The sequence below is a fragment of the Lepidochelys kempii genome, chromosome 6 (assembly GCF_965140265.1).
Source record: "Lepidochelys kempii isolate rLepKem1 chromosome 6, rLepKem1.hap2, whole genome shotgun sequence".
Classification (NCBI taxonomy): Eukaryota; Metazoa; Chordata; order Testudines; family Cheloniidae; genus Lepidochelys; species Lepidochelys kempii.
In genome coordinates this window covers 91,941,676-91,963,697 of record NC_133261.1, presented here as the reverse complement: position 1 = coordinate 91,963,697, position 22,022 = coordinate 91,941,676, and the positions used below count along the sequence as shown (strand labels likewise).

Below are 22,022 nucleotides of genomic sequence, written 5' to 3'. Positions count from 1 at the left end.
GTTTAGTAGGTGATGCTCTTCCCTCTGACTCAATAAAGAGCTATTATTCCAAGCACAGGGCTAAAGGACAGTGGGTTGCTGGAGGTATTACCTCTGGATGGGATATAAAACTGAGGTCTGGACCACTAGTGGCATCTATTGTGAGAGAAGGATGGTAACCTCAGTGTCCTGGGCAAATTCAACTTAAACTCCCTTTGCAGCCAGCCTCAAGAGGAAGCCACGTTCTTCTTAATTTCCTGTCCTACCCTTTGTGCAGTGTGGCTGTTAAATAGCTGCCATGTTTCCACTCCAGAACAGGGTGCACTGCAGCAGCAGCAGACAAGATCCCTACAGGAACTTGTAAAACATCTTGGGATAAAGAGCTAGCGAAATGGAAGCGATTGTTTAAACACAAATGCTTTTTTGTATTTGAAATTATTCAGTGTGGCATTTTGAGAACAAATAAATATTCTTGTTACAAAATACCTGGGAGTCAAGCCCACTTTCCTGTCATGCTCCCACCTCCTTTACTTTCAGATCTGGAATATTTTCTCAAATACACGAGTTGATAAAAAAAAAAAAAAAAAACAACTAGTGCTAACTATTTGTAGCTGTCTGAGCCTGTGTGCTGAGCTGGCCAGAGCTCAGATGTTCTTGGGCTGACCCAAGGGCTCATCTCTCTCAGACTGTCCCAGGTCCCACTCAGTCACGAGTTCTGAAGACACCTCCATGTACAGATGGTCCCAGTCCCAGCAGACATCCTCCTATCAAGAGAAAAGAAAAAAAAAATTCTGAATTGCTACAGGTCCCTGAATGCTGCTAAATGGTCAGGCTGGCCAGGCGAGCCGCCCTAAAGAGATGCTGTAGCAGCCTCAGAGATCTACCACTATGTGCATAGAGGGGGCATTAGGGCAGGGCCCTAGATTCCATTAGGAGCACTAGAAATCCCAGGAAAAAGGTGGTTTCAATCCCTGCCACAATTTATAGATTTTGACAAGTCGGGTTGTGTTTTTAAAATTCACCAAAAAAAGCAAGTTATAGATTGAACCAGGCACAGTGCAGAGAGGGTCTGTGAAATCTCCATCCCTACACAACTCTCCCAATGCAGCTCAGTCCTAACCTGCAGAAACCCTGCCATTTCAGTCCTGGGCTTCCCCCAGTTCTGCTGGTGCTCCTCTGTCCTGACCTGTTGTTCCAGACTTGGGCTCCCCCTGTTCTCCTGTCTGTCTTTGCCCCTCAGTGGAGCTGGAGCTAGCAGTGGCTCTTAGATGCAGAATTTCATAGAACGTTGAGTGTGTCAGGAGCCCCGAGCCCAGGTCAGAGACAGTCCCCAATAATTCCTTTGTCAGCTCTTTTGCACAGGAGGGCCCAGTTGGAAGTAGTGCCACAAGCTCTGGCACACTAAGAGTATCACATTCTGGGCCCCAGAAACCTCTAAAATCCAAAATCCCTTCAGACTTTATCCCACTGAGACAAGTCTGTCCCCCTCCCCCATTAATAAGGCCATGTACAGCCTGACTGAGAACCTTGCAGGCCCACGCAAGCAGCTCTACTAGTTTCTGCCTCAAGACGGGCTCACCTCTCGTACTTCCTGTTCTGGGGCCAGAACCTTGGTGAGAAGCTTCAGGTCAATCTCTCCATCCTGTGAACACACAGCAGGTCACAGACTTACTCCAACAGACCAGGCACAGAGAAAAGGGACCCCGCACCTTAGCCAGGAAGAGGATGTTGCTGGTGACAGCTGCATTCTTGCCTCCTTGGGGACAAATGGCTTCTTATGGGACAGGAGTAGCACATGGTGACTGGATGTGGACAGCTCAGTGGGAGGGGAAGGAGCATGTGAGACCAATCCCAGTGTTGCAACACTCACAGTGCAATCACAACTGCTGTGATTTCTGGCTGAATTGGGGGTGCAGGAATTTTACCTGAGCTGGCTGCAGTTTCTCCCTTCAGCCACTCTAGGGAGCTAGCCTGCAGACATCCCATAGCAGCTGCCTGCACCTCTGTGGGACCCCATGAGCTCTGAGTGGGGCAGAGGCCAGAAACAACAAAATCTCCCACCATCCTCCACCGCAGCCCGGGAGAGTTAAATTAAATTAAGAGTCTGGGGAAGCCCACTCTGCTGCTGACTGGAGACAGGTGCCAGCTACAGGCACCAGCCAGGGGAGGCTGCTGGGACACAGCAAAGGGGCTATGTGAACCAGTGAGTGTAGCTGGAGGGGACGAGAGGGGAGTATTGCCCAGCAGATGCACAAGGGAGTCAGGACCTGCATTTCTATGTGTACGCATTTTGTGTCTGTGTCACACAAACACTGCAGGGCGAGAAGAGGGAATTCAAAAACCAGCAGCCAGACCAAAAACAATGTCAGAATTAAAAAACCTCATGATTTTGGGGTTGGATTCTTAGGGCTGGCAATATGGCACTCCCCAAGGAAACAGGAAATCATGGCCTGTCACCATTTGGGTTTGTGCCTCTCAGGAACAGCTTTGGAAACTTCCTTCCTGCTTGAAAAAGACTCTTTGGTCTACAGCAGCATGAAGAACTCCTATACCCAAAGCCAGCAGCTCAGACACTAGGGGCAGGGTTACATGTGCCTCAGGCACCACACGAAAGGACAGCACCCTGGATGACCCTAGCTGAGGGAGGAGGAGCAGTCCTGTGTGTGTCCCAGGACCAGAGAAAGGGGCAGAGCATGGTGAAACATGGGTAGGAAATGTGTTCTAGGGACATATGCAGTATTGCTGGAGCTGTGTTGGTCCCAGGATGTTAGAGAGACAAGGTGGGTGAAATAATATCTTTTACTGGACCAACAGAAAACTTGAGGGAAAACTCAAGGATGTTCTGACTGTAAATAAATGGCCATCGGAGTACGATTTCCAAGTGGACTCCAAGCAAACGTGCCAAGGAGACGTTTGTATCCAGTGTCAGAGGCACAGTAGGGGCTCCACCAGAGCAATGGGCACTGTACCCAAGTATCTCTGTTTTTCTGGAGGAGGACATGACGGAGGTGTAGAGGGGGTTATGCTGGCCACTATATATAAAGGCACCCACTCACCAAGGTTTGGAAGGCAGCATACTTCATGAGGTCATTGTCCAGGTCACGGAATGTCAGCACTCTGTTCACCTGGATACTGCAAGAGGGAGGGGTAAGAAACAAAACTAGCTAAGTGTGGGAACAGCGCATGCTCCTCTAGGGAGCAGTGACACATGGATGGGAGTCTGGGAGCATCCAACTTGAGTGCCCATGTCTCCCAAGAGAAAAGAAATACATGGGTGGACAGGATTCTGGGCACAAGCCTCTCGAGTGCTGTTTCTATACCAGATAGAACAATGATTTAGACATGGAGTATTATTATTTAATGGACCATGAATGTGAGGGAAGCCCCAGAACCTGCCATCCTCTGAGCGGTAGATGCTGTAGTTGTAGGAAGCCTAACAGCAAATATTGGATTAGCTGTTTAGGAGAAAAGCTGTTTGATTGTTCCACCTCCTGGCTCCTAACCAGCCCTACCATGCAGCTTCCAGTATACTAGGGGTCTCTGAGTTTTCCTGGCTGCTTTAAAGTCATAGTTATGAAATACAGTTTTTTTAAAAGGTGAATCGCAAAGAAAAAAAGGAGAAGGAAGGGTATTGTGCTCTCTTTTCCTTCTGTGTGATGTCACAATATAAAGAAGACCTGTAGCAATTTTATTTCTGCTTGTTGTCTTACATGAGAAATGTGGGTCTTTTCTACTCTGGAAGACTCCATGGATGTTCAGGGAACTGATAGGATCATAACATGATATAAAACAAGGAAGTAAAATATAATTGAGAAACAGAGTGATTTTTAGTCAAACTGTTAAAAGTGTTTTAAATTTGTTTTCGGTAACAGCTATTTAATTTCAATGCCCAGTAAACATTTGGGAGAAAAGGCATCTTTGTTCAGGATTCAGACACCCTTTCTCTACAATTAAGGGCCATAAAAGCTCCCAGTTCATATTATCCAAGAAATCACTTCAACAAAACAGGAAAGAGCAGACTTGCCATTTCCTGATACTTCTAAGATAAAATGAAAAAAAAAAAAAAAGGTTAATTTTTTCCCTTTGCTGGTCACCTTTGAGATAAATCCAGAACTACTTTGACTATCACTTTTAACCAATAGGATTTGCACTATACAGATTAACTAGGCACTTGAATGAGGCAGACATCACATGGGGGGAAATAATTTATGATCATGTAAGTAAAGTGTGTGTGATAATACATATGCACAAAGTTGCACAGGCAACCTTAAATTGGGCATTTCCTAACTTTTGAAGGTTTCACGCTGCAATATCAATCATGTTCTTTTGAAATATTTTTGTATGTATATAGAATATGCTGTAATTACTTTCTTTGTGTATTTGGAAACAACACACTGGAGCCTCACTATCCTGGAGATTCACTATCATAATACATGGCATCAAATCCTACTGAATGGGACAGCCACTGATCTCTGCAGAACACAAGGTAATGCAGGGTTTAATTTCAGCAGCCATTTCTCACTGCTGATCCCCAGCTATGGGCAGTGACTCTAGACTTGTGGTCATGTGGCTGTGCTGTTACCTGGGTGGAGCTGCCACTTGCATGGCGAGATCTTCTTCCTGTACTTCCTCCAAGTCCGGGATCACTGGAATATCTGCAACAGGAAGAGGCAGAAGCAGCATGAAGACAACGGAATACTGAGCTTTCCTCCCACTTGGGAGAGAGAGAAGTCAGAAATCCCACCCTCCCATGCTACATGGGGTGTAAATGCATTCACAGCCCTCATGACAGGAAAACAATGGTAGGTTATTTGCAATGATTAAAAAAGCATATAGTTTAATAATAAAACAAGCCAATAAAGCTCTGAAACCTGGAGGCAAGATAAATCCAAAGAGGGAAGCAAATTTGTGCTGCATTAGGACTTGCTCAACGGTCATGGATTCTCCATTTGGAATAACCTTGAACCTTATGAGGTTTGAGTTCTTGCTGGCTGCTGCAAGCCTCAAACACGGACCTGCTGCATGCTTGCCATCATCCCATAAGCAGGGCAAGAATTCCCTTCACTCAAGAATCACTATTTGTCCAGCTCAGGTTCACATTTTATTAGAGATGAAAAATATCAGATTTCCCTCAGAAAACTGTCATTTAAATTAAGGGTGAAAATGTTTAATGAAGCCCCAAATGCCAAAAATAAAGAAGTTTCACAGTGGATTCCCCCTCCCAAAGGGCAAAATTCTCTGGATGTGTCTCATGCTGCAGCTGCAAATCTCGTTCTGATCCCTGGAGCTTGACTTCTCTGGCGTTTGTCCCCTTCTGTCTCTCAGAAGCAATTAACCCTTCATCTGTAACCACTTTCAGGCTCTTCCCTGGGTTTCTCTGTCCTTCTTTTGAGCATTTCCAGTACTCTCTCTCCCCAGATCCCATCTCCCATTGAAGTCTGGGCTCAGGGTGTTTGCAAAGGAGGCTGGTCAGCATGTTGGATGTAGTCTCTCTATTTCATCAGGAGGGGCTCCCACGCCCAGCGAGGGCAAGGACATGACAGCAAAACACAGACGGACAAGGTTTTGTTTGATTGTAGCCCAGGATGCCAGTGACTATGGTGCATCCTGCTGCAGGCCCTGCCATGAGATGCACCCCACAATCAGGTAAAGAGATGCGCTCAGCCCAAAATAATTTGAACAGAGGGCAAAGCATACCAGAGTTGCCAGATGCCTAGCCAACAGTAGTTAGTTAAGGGCTGTCAGTATGTTCAGCCCTGTACTAGACCCTCCCTGCTCCCAGGAGCCCAGAATCCAGACAAGAGAGCTTGAGGTATGAACCTCACTGAAGTGCTCCAGCACTGACCACACCTAGACTGCACTGCTGGAGGTGAAATGGGGAAGGGGCCAAAAGAGAGGATGTCAGGTTGAACAGCATAGAAAACTTCCTGTTGCAGATAGTCTACTGCAGTGTTCACCTAGCTTTATATAAACTCAGGTAAGAAATAATCCCAAGGTGACCTGGCAGACACAGTGAGTTGGAACCTATTTATGATTTTGAATGTGAGTCTGCTGAAGTTAGCCTATCCTATGGGTCTGTCTCCAGCCCACTCCCTGGACTAGGGTCACAGCTACTCCAGCTGGGAGGGAAGGGAAAGGAGAAAGGAAGAGGGACAGAGAAGGGGTGCCGAAAAGCCTGGGTGCAAACAAATGCTCCTTAGAGAAGGTGAGCTGCCTTTCTCTGAGGCATATTCCTGGGGATATAAGGAGTGAGCAGGTGGGGGAAGGTGGGTATAGGAGCAAAACATGTTCTCCCATTGATTTCGCATGTCTTCACCAGACCTGCTAAATTGACACTCGCTGCATCGATTGCAGCAGTGTCGATCTACCAGTAAGTGTAGACATGCAGCGAGTGTCGATTTAGCGGGTCTGCTGAAGACACGCTAAATCGACGGGAGAGCACTCTCCCATCTATTTCTGTACTCCACCTCCCTGAGAAGCATAAGGGAAGTTGATGGGAGAATGTCTCCCGTCAACACAGCGCAGTGTAGCCACCGCCAAAGGGGATCTAACTACATCGACTTCAGTTATGTTATTCACGTAACTGAAGTTGCATAATTAGATCGATTTACCGTGGTAGTGTAGACCAGGCTTTAGGGCATGGCTACACTTGCAGATGTAGAGCGTTTTGAGTTAAACCCGCCTTCGGAGAGCGCAGTAGGGAAAGTGCTGCAGTCTGTCCACACTGACAGGAACAAGTGCTCTGGCGTGGCCACATTTGCGGCACATGCAGCGGCATTGAGAGCAGTGCATTAATGGCAGCTATCCCACAGAGCACCTCTTCCCATTCTGGTGCTGTGGCTTGTGGGAAGGGGGTGGAGGTGCGGGGCATTCTGGGTCCTGTCCCAATGCATCGGTTTGCATCCCAGCAATCCCTGTGCTTCTGTCCACATTTGGCGCCATTTTTCAACTTTTTGTACGGTGCACTCTGTCTTCCCTCTCGGTCTGTGGGAACAGAGCCCAAATTGCTGAGGAGTATGCTGATGAGTCTTGGCAGCACGTCACATTTGGCAGTTGAATTATTCCTTATGATCCAAAGTGACAGTGAGGGCTCTGACAATATCGACTAGAGTAACGCATACAACACGAGTTTGCTTGTGGCATTCATGGACATGCTCACCACCGTGGAACGCTGCTTTTGGGCTTGGGAAACAAGCACTGAGTGATGGGATTACATCATCATGCAAGTCTGGGATGACGAGCAGCGGCTGCAGAACTTTTGGATGAGAAAAGCCACTTTCATGGGACTGTGTGAGGTGCTCGCCCCCACCCTGCGGCGCAAGGACACGAGATTGAGAGCTGCCCTGACGGTGGAGAAGCGGGTGGCTATTGCAATCTGGAAGCTGGCAACTCCAGACAGCTACTGATCGGTCGCTAACCAGTTTGGAGTGGGGAAGTCGACCGTGGGAATTGTGTTGATGCAAGTTTGTAGGGCCATTAATCGCATCCTGCTCAGAAGAACCATGACTCTGGGTAACGTGCATGACGTTGTAGATGGCTTTCCACAAATGGGTTTCCCTAACTGCGGAGGGGCAATAGATGGCACACATATTCCAATTCTGGCACCAGCCCACCTAGCCTCCAAGTTAATCGGAAGGGGTATTTCTCTATGGTTCTCCAGACGCTTGTGGATCACCGTGGGTGCTTCGTTGACATTAACGCAGGCTGGCCTGGAAAGGTGCATTACGCACGCATCTTTTGGAACACTGGCCTGTTCAGGAAGCTGCAAGCCAGGATTTTTTTCCCAGACCAGAAGCCACAAGCCCACAGATCACCGTAGGGGAAGTCGAAATGCCCATCGTGATCCTTGGAGACCCCGCTTAGCCTTTAATGCAGTGGCTCATGAAACCCTACACAGGGAGCCTTGACAGCAGCAAGGAGCGGTTCAACGACAGGCTGAGCCGGTGCAGAATGACTGTGGAGTGTGCTTTTGGCCGTTTAAAGGGCTGCTGGCGCTCTCTGTATGGGAAGCTGGACCTGGCCTATGATAGCATCCCCATGGTTATATCCGCATGCTGTACCCTCCATAACATTTGTGAAGGGAAGGGTGAACGATTCACTCAGGCATGGAACTCGGAGGTTCAACACCTGGAGGCTGAATTTGAACAACCAGAGAGCAGGGCTATTAGAGGGGCCCAGCGCAGGGCTGTAAGGATTAGGGATGCCTTGAGGGAGCAATTTGAGGCTGAAAGCCACCAGTAATGTCTGGTGCCCTGCACGGGAGTGAAGTGCAGTGGTTCCAAAGTTAGTAGGAATCTGTTTTTGCTACGCTGACTTGCAGTGCCTGTTTCTTTCCTGGGCTAAGCTATCTTTTACTTTATGCAATAATAAAGAATGTGTTCAAAGCCAATAAATCCATTTATTGAAAAGAAATACAAGTGCTTGGAAAACAGAAAGGGCAAGAGGGTGGGGTCGGGAACGGTACAATCACAGATTTGCGTATGTCCTGTTATCATACTCAGCCTTCCTGTCTGGAGTTCTGTGCAATGAGTGCTGCACTTCAGGATGGCTATACTGCATGGTGATTGGGGGTTGAGTGCAGAGGGTAAGGGTTGTAGTTTTCAGGGCTGGGTGGTGAAGCTAAAGGTGCTGGAGGCAGCTGGTGGTGGTAAGAACCTGGATGTTGGGGAAAGTGGGTTGGAGGTGACATGGGGGCACGAGGGAAAGAGTTTTGGGACAAGGGCTGCGGGTGCGGTAGTGCTCTGCCTGCATGGCTATGAGCGCCTGGATTGAGTCCGCTTGGCGCGCCATTATGCTTATCAGCTGATCCGTACTTTGCTGCCGGAGCACCACACTTTTGTGCCAGCACTTCTCATTCTGCTGGCAGATCCTCCTTTCACTGTCCCGCCACTCCTGCACTTTTCAATTTTCATTACTTGAATGCTGCATTACTTCATGCAACATGTCTTCCTTGCTTCTACGTGGCCTCTTTCTGATTCTTTGGAGTCTTTCGGCCAGTGATAACACGGACGGCTGAGATCTCAAGGTTGCATCTGTAAAGGCAAAATGCAACAGTTAACAGAGACAGCATTGTTCACACCAGACAGAGCAATCATTCCCCTGTACTTAAGGACAAGCACAGTCTACACAATAGCATAATTTGCCCATCCCAAAACGAGTGCACTTAATCCACAGGAGCCCCAAAATGGTGAGTAAGCACAGGGTCAAGCGTGACTGATTGTTTCACTGTCCTCTGGGTTTCTGTGCCTTGGGCAGAGCCAACAGTGGCAGGGGGCCCCCATCCTGAACACTGTCTACACATTTTCCACAGGAGTTCATCCTGGAAGATCTCTCACTGCTGAGGGTGACCTAGGAAGCTAGGGAGAGTCTTCTACTGTAATGCGGATTCCGCCATGGCCCATATGCCGCTTGCCTGTGTGCAGCAATGGTCCCCCCGCCCCTCACAGCACAGTGCCGTGGACAGGTTAGCCTTACTGGGACAAGGAACACAGTGGCTCTCCCGAGAAACCTGCGCAAGCGCATTGCCCAAGTTCTGGCTGAGACCTTTGAAGAGATCACTGAGGCCGATTACTGCAATGTGAGAGAGCACATCAATGCCCTATTCCGCATCTAGGCATGCATGCAACCCTAACCCTCCTCACCCCAAGAGCCCACACCGAATAACTTCCTTCCTAAAATAAAAGCCGCTTACCGGGAACCTCCTCTGGTGTTTGTCCTTCCCCAAGCACCGGCTGCCATGACTGGCTACCTTCCTCCTGGCTTGAGAACAGCTCCTGGCTGCATGCATCTAGGGATACTGGGGTGTCTTCCTCCGCCTCAGAACCCTCGCTCCCGCTTTGCTCCTCCTCCTCCTGCCTTGTTGAACTGGGCTCTGAAGTGTCCATGGTGGTACTCGGAGTGGAGGTGGGGTCGCCTCCAAGTATTGCGTCCAGCTTTTTCTAGAAATGGCAGGTCGCAGGGGCAGCATCGGAGCAGCTGTTTGCCTCGCGGGCTTTGCAGTAGGCATTCCGCAGCTCCTTCACTTTAACCCTGCACTGCAGTGCATCCTGGTCATGGCCTCTTTCCATCATGTCCCTTGATATCTGCCCAAACGTATTGTAATTCCTATGACTGGAGCGCAGCTGGGACTGGACAGCTTCCTCTCTGATGACACTGATGAGGTCCAGCACCTCGCTATTGCTCCATACCAGGGATCACCTGGCGCATGGAGGCATGGTCACCTGGAAAGATTCGCTGAGAGCACTCCACCCCTTGCTGAGCAAACAGGAAGGGGATTTTCAAAATTCCCAGAGAATTTAAAGGGCGGGTCTGACAGTTGGTCATCTGAGGCAGGGGAGTGGAGTTCAAAGTGATTACCAGAGTGGCTAGAACAGGCATTGTGGGACACTTCTGGAGGCCGCTCAGAGCGCACTATAGGACCAGGGCGTCCACATTGGCGCCACGGCACTCCAGCGGGGGCGCAGCAAACGTTATTCCACTCGCCGAGGTGGAGTACCAGCAATGCTGTAGCCGCGGAGTCAGAGCGCTCTATGTGCCTTGCCAGTGTGGACAGGTAGTGAGCTAGTGTGCCTGGGGCTCCTTTATTGCGCTGTAACTCGCAAGTGTAGCCAAGCCCTTAGTGTAGTGTCCCTATGGTTTTCCAGAAGACTGCTCCAGGGGCCCCTGTCCCCTGGAGCTGGGGAGCTGAATGGCTCCGCTCTCTGGAGATTCTTCACCCAGTTGGCATCTGAATGAAGCAGGCATGCCAGGGGCTAGAGCAATCAGGCTGCTCCTGGCTCCATCTGTAGCACTGCTGCTATAGTGTTGGAATGCAGCAGTTGGCTATTTCTAGCTCTACCCTTTTTGCAGCCCAGGCTGAGATGAATATTCAGGAGCTGGAGAGACAGCCCCACCTGAAGAGTTTGGGGCTCAAGACCAGGCCTTCTTGAGCAGCTTCCTCCTCCTGCCTCCTGTCAGTGCTGTGCAGCCTCCCACAGCTCCAAATGGCACTGCTCCTGCCTCATGTCCACTCCGCATCGCTACAAGCTCCCCCAGCTCCCCTTCCCCGGCCAGAGGAGACAGCGCTGGCCCATCTGCAGCAGAGCCTGGGTCAGCCCAGGCCTTGGCGAGATGGCTGTTTGGAGCTAGCCACACAGTGGGATTTCTCTCTAATTGGCTGCCTGCTGAAAGGGCTGAGAAGGATGGAGGCTGCAGCGAGAGGCAGTGACAGCTTGGATGATCTCAGCAGAGCCGTGCCATCCAGCTCCCCAACCACCCAACAAATAGATGCCTATGGAACAGCTTTCTGGCTGCAGCAAACTTCATAAAGACCTTCGCAGGGAAACTGTAGCAACTTGGCCTGATCCATCCCTGAGACAGAGGAAGGCAAAGGCTGGCAATTCCATAGCACTGAGTCACTGCGCCATTTGACAATGGCCTGTTACTGTTCTGCTCGCTGCAGAGCCCTGACCGCTCTCACAGCGGAAGCTGCCATTGCACTGATTCTTCCCAGCAGGGGCTCCCAGCTGCTGGCAAAGTGCAATGAAGGGACAAAAGAACAAAAGCGATTCAGCTGACGGAGTGACTGATTTAGAGGGAGAGATTATAAGAGCTGAATATGTAGGGCTCAGCCCAGTGATAGCTATGGGGGGCAGAGTCATTGTGGATAAGGGGCAAAGAGTAAGGAAGAGACAAATTGTGTAGGCTGGTTTGCGGGGATTAGCTTACAAGTAAAGAGATGAAGCTGAGCACAGAAAAGAAGTTTTGTTGAATCACAGGCAAAATGGACTAAGGGGACATCTCTAACTGCCCATCAGAAAATGTGAGATTCCCATGGCTGGAGTCATTTAAAAGCAGGACTTGGCAAGAGCCTGGAGAGTGACTGTAGGGATTAGGGAACATTCCTGCATGGGCAGAAGCAAGGGGATGGCCAGACTAGATGAAACCTGGAGGGTCTTTTGGGTCTCTAATTTCTCGGATTGTCTGAAGTGCTGCTCAGCAGTTCAGTGGTTAAGGGGAGCTGGAGGCTTTCAAAGATGTTTGAAAGTTAGCCTATTCTTTGCTAGAGACATTTGCGAAGATACACACAAATCTATAGGTAGAGACTGGAACTGGATGTTACACTGATGACAAAATGTTCCTCTGTTAATAGAAATTAATGTAAAACTAACTGGGAGCATTTCTACACTCCTCTACTGAGCAGCACTCTTGGTGTCACATGCAGAAAGGATCCAGTTCTGCAAGGAGTTGAGTGTCCTCATTCCTCTTTGACTCCAATGGATTTGAGGGTGTTTGAACCCCTGCAGGATCCCTCCCTCTATCAGCTAACCAACAGCCTAGCTTCCCCATTCATTATTTATTTTGATTCCTTCTCCGGTTGGGTCTCGCTCTCTTGGATTCCTTTGGGCTTTGTTGCTCCCTTTTTCTTGCAGATGGGCCACAAATGTCAGACCCAGCTCAATGATGGATCTTTCACCCTGCAGGATCCTAGAGTTTTACAAACTGGATATCCTGCTGCTAGACTTGCTGACACAGGGCCAAATCCAGCTTCCAATGAATTCCATGGAAAGACTCCCACAGGCTGCAACTGGAGTGGAATGAACCCTTACCGAGCATTGCAGCCACACAGCATTCTCAAAAAAATAGGCTACGGAAAACCAGTGAATTTACCGGTAGAAACTCTCTCTCTCTCAAGGAATTCAAGGCTCTAACACCACGTAGGTACTTTGAGAGAATCGTAGACAGTAGAATTTAGACATAAATGGAAGTGCTCTATTAGTTTCCCACCAGCCCATCCTATGGTGACCAATGCAGTATTGTTCCCTATTGTATGCCATGTAGAGTCATGTCCAGTTTACCTTGAAATGTCCTATACTATGGGGCATTCCCAGCTCCCAGGCTAACAGATCCCACTGGCCAGATTTAAATGCTATTCAGCATAAAAAAAATTTTAAATTTCAACCCACTACTTGTAATTTCCTCCTCTCCTGCCCCATCCCTGTTGTGCCACTCTAAATAATTCTGCTCCCTACTTTCTGTTCACACTCTTTGCATATTTGTAAACCATCACAGCATTGCCTTTGCCATCAGTTAGCCAAGCATCTTTTTTACTCAAGCCATCCTCCCTCCTGATCATTTTTGTTGCTCTTCTCAGATCTTACTACAGTTTTCCCAATATCTTTCTGGTAACACTGCTGAGAAGTTATTGCAATATTCCAGTTCCACCCCATGGCTGTGCTATGACTGCCAACACATGCTATCTTTTAGCATTCACATCACCTTCAGTGAAATTACTCACATGTTAAGTTAAGCACGTTAGTAAATCTTTGCAGGACTATGTCCTCTCTGTCTTACAATGCAGGACCCATGCGCACACAGCCAGAAACTGCACTGGCCTTATTTCAGCAGCTGCAAATCTGTGTATTGCCCATATCATCCTGGTCTCTCTCAGCTATCCCTGATTCTCTGGGTCCTGCCTCCTACAGAGTGTCTATATTTCAGATCTTTTCCACCAAATCAATTAACTTTGATTTTTCCATATGGAATCTTGTTGTAAAATTTTCTGTCTACATTATAATCTATCTGAAATCAGGGCCTTTGCATATGAGCCTCGTACATGGCTTCATAACGTCTATACACATTGAAGAGCAGCTGGGAATCGCATTCCAGCATGTGCATATGGGAATTGGGAACATCTTATCAAACACAAAAACATCATCATTGCAATGATGCTGCTGAAGGGCCTGCACATTGTAAAATGAAACAGAGAACAAAGAACGGCACCACAATCTGGAAACAAACAGATTCACAATGCATAGCTGTGTTTTAGAAGGAAGGGCAGTTTCCTGATCTCTAACATCTGCCAATTTCAATAAAATATTGCAGACAAGTCTTTGCAGCTGGGTGGAGACCACACTAGCCATGTTACAGCCCAGATAGAATTGCTCCAGCAGGGGATTTCCCTCCCCCTATAGCACACCCTTCCCTCCCAGGCCCAGAACTCAGAGCATAAAGATAATGTAAAATCAAATGCCAATTACCAACAACAAAAACAAACAAAGAATAATAATAAAATTAGGTACAAGTCATCTCTTAGCACTTGGTCTCCCAACTAGACTCTGGGCCCCTTTAGTGTAACTCATGCAGGTCCGCCCTCAACCACAGCCTCCACCAGAGTTCCTCTGGTATCAGTTTTGTGATACCATGGAGAATGTTCGACTGTACCCTGCTCTTAAAAGGAGCACTCATTCTTCCCCAGTTAAAATACACCCAGTTTTCCTTCTGGTAAAATCAGTGAAGAAAGAGGAAGAGGAGTGGAAGAGGCATACGTTGGGTAATGTTTTACAGACAGAAAACAGAAGAAATGGGTTTCTGGAAGTCAGGGAAAACAACTCAAGGCCCCCCATGCTCCCAGAGTGACCTTAAGGAAACCTAGATGGGACTCCTCTTCAGACCCCAGTTTGGTTAAAGGGGATCAAATAGTAACATAAAGCACTTTCCCTTGGCATCCTCTTCCTCAGACCATGCCAGCCTGGGCCCAGGAATCAAACAAGGCAGAGATGGAAAATAAATATTTGAGCCCCATGCTGGCCAACACAGAACTGTTTCCTGTGGTCTATTCTCCACACCTACATCTAGTCTGATTTTAAGTTTCCCAAGGAGCCAGGAGCTCTCTCTTGGAGGCAATTCAAACTAAGCTCATCAAACCCAGAACTACTGTGGCACTAGCCCCAAGTGATAGTTAACAGCTAAGTTATAATTTCCTAGACCAAATGTAGAGGTCTTGTTAATAGCTAATAAAGTGTATTATTATCTCTATGACAAGAGCATCAGAGACCCCAGGCTGGTCAGGGCTGGCAGTGGGCTAGGCACTGGTCACAAAAGAATAAGAAACAATCCAGACCCTAAAGATCATTGCATCTAAGTTATGGTGAGGCAAGTTGGTGTAAGAAAGTAGGAGTTCGGAAGGGAAGGAGGACACATGCTTACTCAGACTGGGTACTTGAATGATTAGCAGGGGAGAGTGCTTTTTAAGATATAACAAACAAGAGACACTAGTGATGGCCGTAGTCCAGGCTGGGTACCTGTGACCATCTGCCTTTCTGCCTCTTACACAGGTAACTGATCTGCAGAGGAGATAGACGGAGAGGTAGAGGCAGGAAAAGCAACTGCTAGGAGGGGTAAGAACCCACTTTACCTTACAGCCTTCACACTCCTGGCCGTTGCTTTTCCTGCTGCACCTTCCTCCTCCACATGCAAGTCACACCAGCTTGTTATTTGTATTACAGCAGCACCTAGAGGCCCCAAATGAGACCGAGGCCCCACTGTGCTAGGTGCTGTACAAACACCCAGTAAGGCAGTCCCTGCTCCAAAGAGTTTACAGGCTAAATTGACAAGACAAAGTGGATGGGGGAAAAACAAATTCAGAGAGGAGACGTGGATTGCCCAAGGCCAGACAGGTCAGGCAGAGCTGGGATTGGAAGCCCTGTCTCCTTGGTGCCAGTCCAGTGTCAACACTGATTCAGTTAAACTACATCTTTTACAGCCACTAACCCTCCCCTTTTAATGTAGGCCCCCTAGAGCTGCACAGCCATTCTCTCTGGAATCACAACTCCAAGTGCTGAGAGTCACACTAAAAATCTCGCAATTCATGCTTAATGAGGATTTTCTCCCCCTAGTCACGTGACATTTTCAGTGGCCAGTTCAGAATGCAAGCTCCGCACAGCAGCAATGCAGGCATCTTCAGTGACCACACAATGCTATGCACACCTTTGCTGCGACTGAGACTACAGAGTGAAGACTACCCAGAGTATGGCAGCTTTGGGGGCAAGCTGACCCCTTCAAAACAGGTTTGTTTATCCTCAACGCACAGAATTACAGGCTCCTCACTTAAAGAATGACAGAAACTAACTTAATTTTACATGTTATGAGCATGCAACTTAAACCAGGGATAATTATAATTTCTCTGCTGCTGCAAAACTTTATTTTACTGAATGCTTTTACCTTCTGCATCACGTTTGGGGAATTTTAAACAGGCAAATGGAAGAAGGTCTGATTGAAGATGAAGTTAAGTGAAAGAAATTGGTCTCATTTAGCACATGACAGGATTCATCTGTGTTCCCAAGTCCACCGAGGTAGCATCATGGGCGTTTCATATTCATGAGCTGCTGCGACACTGTGTCCCCTCATTTACAAAGCGCCGTGTTCAGCAAATTCCGTCCCTGTGGACGCTCCGTGCATTTCATGGTCTTGTCAGAGAGACATCAAACACTCCATTAACCAAATACCAGAAAATGGCTTTAATTAGCGCATCTCAATCTGATAAATATTTTTCCCCCTCTAAATGGAAAAAAATGGAAAATAAGAAAAAGAAAAGTGGAAAGCAACAGGCTTAAAAAAACCACAAGGAACAAGGAGCAGAGGCAGCTTCTACTGAACACAAGCTCAAAGCCTCTTGGAAGGTGAGAGCAGCAAGCAAGCAAGCAGAGTGGGCAAAGAATAGCTCTCTGGACCTCTGGCCACTCCATTTGACTGGAATGCATTCCACAGGATCGTACCGGACCTGCTGTCAATCTGATGACTGATCAGGAGCCATACCTGTCGCCAGTGGGGAGGATGAAAGCAGAGGGCTGAAGAGAATCAGGTAGCTACCATGACTGTTGGGGTGTGGCCCTGGAAAGCTGAGAGAAGAAACTAAGGAAAAACAGTACAAGAGACCATCTCTCTGAGAACCATGGTGAGAGTCTATGATGGTGGTACCACATGGGCTAGCTGCTGTGAAAAGTCACAATAATAAAGGGGCCTTCTAACCCCAAGTCATAGAAAGGTCTCAGTGGCAACCTGACACTGAAAAGCCAAATAGTAGCTTTACAGAGACAACCATATTAGTGGAGAACAAGAGCAAATGGTTTTGTTTTTTCTTAGCCTTCCAAGCTACAAAGTGATTATCAACTAGACAAAGGGCTGGATAGTAGAAGGAGTGGCCACTCAGGCTCTTGAGCCAGGAGAGCCCCGGAGAACAGCACCAGTCCCTACCACTGTAACCAGGTTGTGGCATTTGTTTTCCCAGATGCTCACCATGGTGTGACTCGGGCAGGCTGGAATCCAGTGCAACCGCCACCTTGTGCGGTGTTGCTGCTGACATACAGTATCTTCCCAGTTTGGAATCATCATTGCAAACATCTTCCTTGGGATGGTTGAGGGAGAGGATAGAAGTGCTGCAATGATGTTGTGTTATAGGTGGCAATACGGCATTGTCCGACAAGTTACTGGACATAATACAGAGGGAGCTGAGTGAAATTATATGGCCTGTGTTATACAGGAGGTCAGACTAGAAGATGATCTAATGATCCCTTCTGACCTTATAATCTATGCACCTATGACCTTTGGACAACCAGATTGGTCACTGGCAATAGAAGCACCAGGAACTTGGAGACCAGGATTAAGACTGTGCTACTGGAGACTGTGCTACTGTACAGCTGGCATTAGCAGGGCACTGATCTCGGAGGCTCAAACTGCCAAAGATCTCTCTCTGTGGAGGAAACATTCAGCCATGATCATCATACAGCTACCAACCTACAGACACTCCTGTCTGAACTCTGTGCCTGCTTCAGTTCCTGGAGATTTCCACTTTTCTCCTTTCAAAGGCTTCTCTCCACATCCCCGTTCATTTTTTTCCCCTTCTAAAAAGTATTAAGGCACTGGCAGGGCTACAGCCTAGAAGGGCATGAGGCACAGGGGGAGGGATGGGGGGAGTTCAGAAATACAAAACCCTCCTCAATAATGCTAGAGATGAGTGATTTTGCTTTAGAGCATTAATGTGACAGGGAAAGTGGCTTCTCAGAGCAGTCCTGTGGAAGTATGTTTGGGAGCAAGCGTATCTGATTCTATTTCATCCTCTTCATGTTACGCTGGAAAAACAAGACAAAATACATTTCTTTTATGCTAAATCCTTAGGTTTTTTTGTTTTTTCTTATATATATTTATTAAAAAAATGCCTCTTTGATCGGCAGCACCTGTGACATTTCCACATCCAGAAACTCTTCAGAAGCCTCCCTCCCTCCGCACAAGGCCACCACTGCTGACAGCCAGCTGGGTTTGATCAGAGCCATTCCGAATCGGATTTTCATAAGACAGATGAGGAGTCTTACTGCTGCTTTCTCATATCAGATGAGAAACTGAGGGGGGAGTGGGGACGGGTCCTGAGGGAACGATGCTACAATCAAGGGCTATGCAGTTCTCTCTCTGTCCCTCCACTGCTGCAATGTTCAAAGGAGTTTGCCTCGAGCGGTTTTAAATGATGGAGTCTCAATTCTGTAATCAGCTTTCAAGAGCTTTTTCTTAACGGGTCTTTTAGGTAAACCTAGTCCGTCAACTACACTTATGGACTCAGCAATCATAAACCCAATATGACTATGTATCTAACATAATACAGAATTTAGAGATGGAAGAGACTTTCCAGAACCCATTAAGTTAATCCCCAAACAGGCCAGGATTGTTCCCTAACAGCTGTATTATTCACTGCCTTGTCCAGTTTTAAATTATTCAAAACAGGGCTTTCACCATATCCCTTGGGATACACACACTCTGCTCTCCCCTTCCACTCCCACTGAAAAGATAGAGACTTCTCCAGACCAAGGCAACTCCAGGTTGTAATGTCAGCTGTCAAAGTGAGGTTAAGCTGGCCCTGACCAATCGCCCGCCTGAAGCCAGTAGCTATTTGTGAGCCTGCCCATCACTGGCCTCACATATGCTAATGGACTCCCCCAGTCCCTGGCGGATTTTTATCTACATCACAAAACCACCACACAGAGTTTGGCCTGATGCAGAGTCCCTCTTAAACAAAAGTCCAGGGTTTGAATAGCAAAGGGCAGCAGGTCAAGACTCAGGTGCACCTACAGAGCTGTATGCCTGCACCTCCAAGAACCATCCAACTGGCAGGTGCATGGACACATGAAGTCACAGTGGGACAGACCAACATACAAGCATTATCATCACCCTCTGCCCCAGACCATCACTCCCCATTCAGCCCACTCACTCAGCTCCTCACATGCCAGGCACAGTTCTGCTCCTCTCTCCATTTCACCAATGGCAAGTGTTCTCCCCACACAGCTCCCTCCACATCTCTCCTCCTCTACCTCCTCCCTTTCCCTGGTCTTTCTCCCCACATCTTTCAGTTTCCCCCTTGCTCAGCCACTCTGACCTATGTTCAGCCATTGCAACCTTCTTCACCACCAAAATCTCCCTGGAACTTACATCACATGGGAACCTACCATCTCCTTGCCTTCCCCACACAGATTAACTAGCCAAGAAGACAACTAGGATACTTTATCACTAATGATTGCTGGGCAACTTGGCTTGCACTGGATAACTTGGCTTGCACTGTGGTCCCAGCTTTGCTCTAAGCCACTTGTAGACCAGGCGTTTTATTCAGTATTCCTTTTATTCAGAGGCTGCTCATGAGAAGAGGTTACTACTGTATTGCTGTGAAGTCCTGGCTCTAGGTAGCTACCACAAGATAGACAGATACCCAGCTCTCCAGACTCAGTGACCATGGGCCTTCCTTCTTTTCATCTTTTAATGTTCTCCCCTCCTATTCTAATGAAGAAGAGCTGCCCGCACACACCAGAAGGGTAAGAAGCCCTTGTAAAGGCTTAACACTTTATATAGAAGTCTCATAGTTAGCATCACTTCCTAGGTGGAAGCTTCCAGGAGGGGGGAAAATGGGTGTCACTTTGGCAGCTTCTCCTGCAGGTCAGTGTGGGGTTGTCTTTGCAGCAGTCAGCCCTTCATTTCAATCAGCTTCCTTGTTCACACACACTACCTGCTCCAAAATCATATACCACCTTTTCCCACATTCAAAACCACATACATTGTCCCCTTCCTCCAGCAATGGCCCTGCTGCGCTCCTCCTGGGGAGCAGAGCTACCAGAGTGGGCATTACTGAAGTGGGGGAGCAGCATGTGTGGGGGAGCCATGGCCAGGGGGATAGAGACAGCAGTCTCAGCCAATGAGCTGCAGCTGCATCACTGGATGAGGAGCTGAAGAGCAGAAGGGAATTCCAAGGGGTGAAGTGGGGCTGAGGGGACATTTCTGGGAAGACATTGCAGAAGGGGGCATGGCAGGGAAGGCACAAAGAGGGGACTCTCAGCTGAAGAGGTTCACCGGTTGAGGGAGGTGCCATCTCTGAAGGGAAAGGCAGGGGCATTCAGTACTCAAAAGCTGCCCAATCCAGGAGATGGCCACTTGATTGCTGCATCCGTCAGACAGATGCTGCATTGGTTGGAAAAAGTCAAGTGAACAAGTGAAATACCAGGCAGGATAAAAATAGAGCCCGTGCCAGTCCCGCAGGGGAGGGGTGCACAAGGGAAGGGGCCCCTTTCGTTGTGAATTTATTTGTAATAACCCTTTCCTCCCTTGCGTAGCCTCAGCACAGAGCAGCCGGCGTTTACAAGACAGGGCTCTGCAGATAGCTCTTTTCTAATTCCACTGACAGCCTCACATCTCATCCAGCATCACTGCTGAGCTGAGCTCAACCACTTCTGCCCATTTTCCCTGTTGACATGGACAGAAAATTGAGCAATTACCCTTAAACTCCTCTCTCTCAGATCACCCAGATTGCTACACACACAGTATTAAGCCCCCAATTGCCCCTGGCCAAAAGTGGCTCAAGTAGGCCTGTCCTTTAGGAATTAAACACTTTTTTGTTGCTCGTGAAGGTTTATTATTCCTCAGGTTGTCAATGTATTAAATCCTGTTAAAACAGGTTTCCCATTGTGCAGAGAGGCAGAGCTCTCCTACCAGAGCCCCACAAGCAAGGGCTCAGGCAGACACTCTGCAACCCAGCAAAGGAGCAGTACCTGTTTACAGAGACCACATTTTATGTACAAATATGTGTATATGCCAGTGTGGGCTGTGCATCAGAGCATTGCACAAGAGCTCAGATAGTTCAACAGTGTGTGCTTTAGAACAGTGTTTCTCAACATTTTTGATAACAGGGATCGGCTTGCTTCCTTCCTAAACTGTGTCAGGGAGATCCCAGGGACCCGTCTGAGAAATACTGCTTTAACCCCAACATTGGTACACAGAGACACTAGTTACAGCTGGGGAGTTACTGCCACTATTTTCAGGTGACTAACTTTTTTGAAAAGTTCCCCCAATTTGGAGTTAGAGTGGGAAAATGATGCTTTTTGTCAGATACACTTTTTGGCTCTCCAACGCCACAAAAAATGGCTCCTTTTTAACATGTCTCACTTGTCCTGGACTAGTTCTCAGTGAGGAAGAGAGACCTGGAAAAATGGCTGGAGAAATACAGTTTAGAGAAAATGAATTGTTAGCACGGTTCTGTATATACCCCAAAACAGAGCATCAGAGCTGCAATGTCTGACCCTTCCCTGTCTTCCACAAGCGTTCTCTCCTGGAAACGTTTCACTCTTTTCTACTGCACTGTCTGTGTGACTTGTGCTGTGGATTTCTTTATGTAACTCTAAAGAATCACTGAAGCTGGAAATGTCCATTCAGTCCATCTCCTTCCACAACTGTCTCTGGCCTCCTTCCACTCAGCCCTTTACACATGGTATGCCCACCCTGAACTAATCTGTGAAGCTATTATCTTCTACTTCAAACCTCTCCTCAAGAATCCAACTCAGCCATGACAGCTATAAGAAATCTCCCAACATTACATAGTTAGGTGGAATGGCAGTTGGGGAAGTCCATATTTATTTCATCAATATAATTACATGTACAAAATGTTTCTATTTGATTGTATCACCTTCTCCCCGCCCCCCGCCAGGCCAGATTGGAGGTTCTTTGTGGCAGGGACTGTGTGTTTATGGCATCCAGTGAAATGGGACCATGATCCTGACAGGGGTCTCTGGGCATAACTGCAGTATAAATAAGTAGTAAAATGTCCCTGGACATCAAAACTGTTGTTGAACACACAGTGTTCTTTTTCTAAGTCTGCAGTTTTTTATTTTAGTGAAAAGGTGGCACAGGAGATAAATAATGTTAATGCAACCTTATGGTTAAGATTTCTAATGCATTAAAGACAAAAGATTCAAATATAT

General features: G+C 47.7%; 1 protein-coding gene across 2 annotated transcripts in view; it reads right to left on the bottom strand.

Annotated features, from left to right (window-relative positions):
• Window positions 1-380: 380 nt before the first annotated feature.
• Window positions 381-22,022, bottom strand: part of IFT43 (intraflagellar transport 43) — a 58,873-nt gene continuing 37,231 nt past the window's right edge. For both annotated transcript variants that reach the window (XM_073349248.1, XM_073349249.1), the window contains 4 exons: window positions 4,562-4,634; window positions 3,036-3,111; window positions 1,559-1,621; window positions 381-743 (listed from right to left, as the gene is read on the bottom strand). In XM_073349248.1, the coding sequence (XP_073205349.1) occupies window positions 624-743; window positions 1,559-1,621; window positions 3,036-3,111; window positions 4,562-4,634 (332 nt within the window). In that variant the 3' untranslated portion in view covers window positions 381-623. The remainder of the gene's footprint in view (window positions 744-1,558; window positions 1,622-3,035; window positions 3,112-4,561; window positions 4,635-22,022) is intronic.